General features: G+C 39.3%; 1 protein-coding gene across 1 annotated transcript in view; it reads right to left on the bottom strand.

Moving 5' to 3' along the window:
- CYP3A7 (cytochrome P450 family 3 subfamily A member 7) overlaps positions 1–5,021 on the bottom strand; it is a 58,095-nt gene extending 53,074 nt beyond the window's left edge. Inside the window, 1 exon segment of the mRNA XM_017885961.1 lies at positions 4,944–5,021. Coding sequence (XP_017741450.1) covers positions 4,944–5,021 — 78 coding nt within the window.
- Positions 5,022–5,984: the final 963 nt, after the last annotated feature.

Here is a 5,984-nt window from a genome sequence, read left to right as displayed (position 1 = left end):
AAAAAAAAAAAAAAAAAAAAGAATTTTCAACCCAGAATTTCATATCCAGCCAAACTAACCTTCATTAGTGTAAAACCCTTTACAGACAAGCAAATGTTGAGAGATTTTGTGACTACCAGGCCAGCCTTACAAGAGCTCCTGAAGGAAGAACTAAATATGGAAAGGAACAACCAGTACTAAACACTTCAAAAACACACCAAATTTTAAAGACCATTGGCACTATGAAGAAACTGCATCATCTAATGGGGAAAATAACCTGCTAACATCATGATGACAGAATCAAATTCACAAATAACAATATTAACCTTAAATGTAAAGGGGCTAAATGTCCCAGTTAGAAGACACAGACTGGGCCAGGCCTGGTGGCTCATGCTTGTAATCCCAGCACTTTGGGAGGCCGAGGAGGGCAGATCACTTGGTCAAGAGATTAAGACCATGCTGGCCAACATGGTGAAACCCTGTCTCTTCTGAAAATACAAAAATTAGCTGGGAGTGGTAGTGCATGCCTGTAATTCCAGCTACTCGAGAGGCTGAGGCAGTAGAATCCCTAGAACCAGGGAGTTGGAGATTGCAGTAAGTCAAGATTGTGCCACTGCACTCCAGCCTGGTGACAGACTAAGACTCCCTCCAAAAAAAAAAAAAAAAAAAAAAAAGCAAAAAAAAACCCCACACAAACATACACACACACACTTGCAAATTAGATAAAGACTCAAGACCCATCGGTGTGCTGTATTCAGGAGACCCATCACACATGCAAAGACACACATAGGCTCTAAATAAAGGAATGTAGGAATATTTACCCAGCAAATGGAAAGAAAGAAAAAAAAAAAAAAAAAAAAAGCAGAGGTTGCTATATCCTAGTCTCTGATAAAACAGACTTTAAACAAAGATTTTAAAAAAAGACAAATACAGGCATTACATAAAGGTAAAGGTATCAATGCAACAAGAAGAGCTAACTATACTAAATACATATGCACCCAATACAGGAGCACCCAGATTCATAAAGCAAGTTCTTAGAGACCTACAAAGAGACTTAGAGTCCCACCCCCACCCAATAATAGTGGTCGTCTGTAGCACCCCACTGTCAATATTATACAGATCAACAAGAGAGAAAATTAACAAGGTTATTCAGGACTTGAATTCAGCTCTGGACCAAGCAGACGTAATAGACATCTACAGAGCTCTCCACCCAAAGTCAACAGAATATACATTCTTCTCAGCACCACATCGCACTTATTCTAAAATTGACCACGTAATTGGAAGTAAAACACTCATCAACAAATGCAAAAGAATGCAAATTATAACAAACAGTCTCTCAGACCACAGGGCAATCAAATAAGAACTCAGGATTAAGAAACTCACTCAAAACCACACAACTACATGGAAACTGAACAACTTGCTCCTGCATGATTACTGGGTAAATAACGAAATGAAGGCAGAAATAAAGATTTTCTTTGAAACCAATGAGAACAAAGACACAACATACCAGATTCTCTGGGACACAGCTAAAGCAGTGTTTAGAGGGAAATTTATAGCACTAAATGCCCATAGGAGAAAATGGGAAAGATCTAAAATTGACACCCTAACATCACAATTAAAAGAACTAGGGAAGCAAGAGCAAACAAATTTGAAAGCTAGCAGAAGACAAAAAATAACTAAAATCAGAACAGAAGTGAATGAGATAGAGAGACAAAAAAAATCCTTCAAAAAATCAATGAATCCAGGAGCTGGTTTTTTGAAAAGATTAACAAAATAGATAGACCACTAGCCAGACTAATAAGGAAGAAAAAAGCAAAGAATCAAATAGACACAATAAAAAAAAGATAAAGGAGAGATCACCACTGATTCCACAGAAATGCAAACTACCATCAAGAATACAATAAACAACTCTATGCAAATAAGCTAGAAACCCTAGAAGAAATGGATAAATTCCTGGACACATACACCCTCCCAAGACTAAACAAGAAAGAAGTTGAATCCCTGAATAGACCAATAACAAGTTCTGAAACTGAAGAAGTAATTAATAGCCTACCAACAACAAAAAAAGCCCAGGACCAGATGGATTCACAGCAAATTCTACCAGAGGTACAAAGAGGAGCTGGTACCATTCTTTCTGAAACGATTCCAAACAATAGAAAATGAGGGACTCCTCACTAACTCATTTTATGAGGCCAGTATCATCCTGATACCAAAACCTGGCAGAGACACAACAAAAAAAGAAAATTTCAGGCGAATATCCTGGATGAACGCTGATGCAAAAATCCTCAATAAAATACTGGCAAACCAAATCCAGCACCACATAAAAAGCTTCTCCACCATGATCAAGTTGGTTTCATACCTAGGATGCAAGGCTGGTTCAACACACATAAATCAATAAATGTAATCCATCACATAAACAGAACCAGTGACAAAAACCACATGATTAACTCAATAGAGGCAGAAAAGGCCTTTGATAAAGTTCAATGCTCCTTCATGCCAAAAACTCTCAATAGACTTGGTATTGATGAAATGTATCTCAAAATAATAAGAGATATTTATGACAAACCCAGAGCTGATACAATACTGAATGGGCAAAAGCTGGAAGTGTTCTCTTTGAAAACTAGCAAAAGACAAGAATGGCCTTTCTCACCACTCCTATTCAACATCGTATTGGAAGTTGTGGTCAGGACAATCAGGCAAGTGAAAGAAATAAAGCGTATTCAAGTAGGAAGAGGAAGTCAAATTGTCTCTGTATGCAGATGACATAATTGTATATTCAGAAAATCTCATCATCTCAGCCCCAAATCTCCTTAAGCTGATAAGCTACTTCAGCAAAGTCTCAGGATGCAAAATCAATGTGCAAAAATCAAAAGCATTCCTATACACCAACAATAGACAAACAGAGAGCCAAATCATGAGCAAACTCCCATTCACAATTGCTACTAAGAGAATGAAATATCTAGGAATCCAACTTACAAGGGATGTGAAGGACCTCTTCAAGAAGAACTACAAACCACTGCTCAAGGAAGTAAGAGAGGACACAAACAAATGGAAACACATTCCATGCTCATGGATAGGAAGGATCAATATTGTGAAAATGGCCATACTGCCCAAAGTAATTTATAAACTCTATGCTATCCCATCAAACTACCATAGACTTTCTTTACAAAATTACAAAAAACTACCTTAAATTTCATATGCAACTAAAAAAGAGCTCGTATAGCCAAGATAATCCTAAGCAAAAAGAACAAAGCTGGAGGCATCATGCTACCTGACTTCAAACTATACTACAAGGCTACAGTAACCAAAACAACATGGTACTGGTACCAAAACAGATGTATAGACCAATGGAACAGAAGCTGTTCCTATTCAGCCAACCTGGAAGTGCTCCGCTTGATTATTATTTTAAATGTACTTAACTCTGCCTCTAATTGGGACTGAAAACAGTTGAATACAAAGAAATCAGACTTGCTGGCAGTTAGAGGAAGCTTGTTTAGAGACGTCAAAAGGGAAAAGTGAGAAAACAGGAGGCATTTGAAATCAGAAATTTGAAATCACTCTTGAATTTTCTCCAAGTGTCGTAGATACTGAATGACTTGTTCTTGTGTATAAATAGTAAGTACCTCCTTGTCTTTCTGATGTCCTTTTGCTTTTTCATGTGTTGTCTCTAAAATCTCATGAATCCCTGAATGATCACCTCCAGGAGCATGTGGGGAAACTGAGGCTGAGGGAAAGTTAGTGAGTGTCAGAAGGGAGTGCACAGTCTTTTATCTCTTTGTTCATCATCCTTTTCATTTATTTCATGAGCTCACTCTAGAATTCTAGCAAAATTAGAAAGTTACAGACACTGCGAACCTCTTTAGTCTAGCAGATTTAGATAAGTCTGAAGTATATTGTTGAGTGAGAAAATGAGCAAGTGTCAGAATGACAAAATGAACTCACTTTCCAGTTTTCCAGCTTAACATGGAAGTTCTGAGAAAATGTCCCCACTGCATATCAGACACAGCAAATTGTGACACTTGCTCGGGGTTTTCATTAAAACTTAAAAACAAACTTTCCTGTTTCTGCATTTCAGGGGTGACATTTTCACTATGCAAACAAAGGTCCCAGGAATGTTTATCTTGGGGGTACACCTACTAAAGTGTTGACCTGGAAAAGGTAGTGGGGAAATTATTGCTGTTGCAGAGGGAAAAAATATGAAATTCCTAGGTAGTAATTAGACAACAAAGCCCTCACTTGGGAGAACTAAAATCTGAGAAGCAAGCCTCAGGTATGATGGAAAGATTTTCTAAGCCGGAGAACTGACCACTGCTGCTGGAACTGTGGACATGAGGTCATAATTTTCCATCCAGGGGCCAGGCCCTGGGGAGAGCATCAGACTAGGTTAGACACAAAGGTTTGGCCAAAGTTCACAGTCCACATGGCACGTGTGACATTCTATTCAGCAACATTAAATATTTAATAATTTCATCAAATTATCCCCTTTCTAGTGATTTTGAATGTGATTCCACCTTTGGGGAAAAAAAGACACAAATTCATTTTTTGCTTAAAGATCTCAGTTTGATAAACAACCACTATCTCATGTCAGTTACATCCACTCTCTCCTCAAACTCACTAATAAAGTGCCGCCTTTGAATAGAAAGAAGTAAAGCAGAACCCCTTTGTTGTGTGTCTCAAAACGGCAAAAGATATCATGGGGAGTAAGAGCTAAGGTAGAGCCATGGAAAAACCCTCGGGGAATTTAGCATTTGTAGGAGATGATTGAAGCTGGTGCAAATGACCCAATGGTAAATACTTGATCTCCCTAATAAGCTGAGTTTCAAAGCTGTCCAGGAGGAAGGGACAAAAGGCTACTCATGAGCTCTTGCTACAGAGAAGAAAGTTTGACTCGCATGTACACAGATAACAAGCCACAATCAAGGGATCCTGTTCCAACTTTTAATACTAACTAAGTATGACTGTACTTTCCTGGGAACATACACGGAACCAAAAGAAATCTTCTTTATGGTGCTCACAAAGTCTGCATATCGAGTTTTGAACATCAGGTTGCTGATCTACCTTGGGATTTGGGCTGTTCAACTGAGGCAAACCTGAGGTTCCTGAGCGTTAGCAAGAGAGCCCCTGCGTGAACCTTGCCATGCTCTGGGTGATGCCTACACACTGTTTCCAAAAGGGTGAAACCTCAGACCTTCCTCTTGCAGAGAAGCATTTTTACTCACGGAACTAGGCTGCTCTTTGCAATCATAAGAAGCAAAAGAACAAGCTCAAAGACATTCGTCTGATGGTAGCACAAAGCAGTTCCCAAAAAAGGCAGAGGTGTGGGTCCTGGAATTCTAAGCTTTTCTAAAAGTCCATTGAATGGGCTTCATATCTACAAAGTGAAACAGAAATCAGGTCACAGGGATTGTGATTTTATAGATAAAGGGGCTGGCAAGTCACTGACGGAGGAACTAGAATGCTCAAGAGAAGGAGGTAACACTAAGGCAATAAATAATAACAGTAACTCCAATGGCAATGACTATGTTTGTTCATCAGGTCCTTTCCTGCCTGCACCGAGACCCCAAAAGTCACATGATTAGCTAAAAGCAGCTGAAGTCTTCATGGTCCCAATCCTGGAGTGAATACTTGATAAATGTCCTCAAACGTGAGTGCTCCTGAGAGGTTTAGGCAGGAATTCTTCCAGGGCACTTCATTCCTTTATGTCTAGTTAGTAAGTGGACTACACTGATTTGGGGATTCTCATCCTAGGTAGAAAGGGTGACTTTTCTTTTGTCTTCAGCCGTGATGATGAGATTTTGCATCACTGCTTCCACTCGGTCACAGAGGGTCACTGAGAGCCTATGGTGACCCTGTCTTTAGAATTTGCTCAGAGGCTTTTATGCTTTCCCTTCTCTCTAAGCTCTGACCCTGTTTTAGGATCTGGCCCTTCTTAAACCATCATTCACAGAGAGGTCTTGGAGGAGTCACAGAGTCCTTATTTCTACAGATTGACAACTGTGCTCCAG

This window comes from Rhinopithecus bieti, unplaced genomic scaffold (assembly GCF_001698545.2).
Source record: "Rhinopithecus bieti isolate Rb0 unplaced genomic scaffold, ASM169854v2 scaffold_14454, whole genome shotgun sequence".
In the NCBI taxonomy this organism is placed as follows: Eukaryota; Metazoa; Chordata; class Mammalia; order Primates; family Cercopithecidae; genus Rhinopithecus; species Rhinopithecus bieti.
This window is presented reverse-complemented; position numbering and strand designations above follow the sequence as displayed.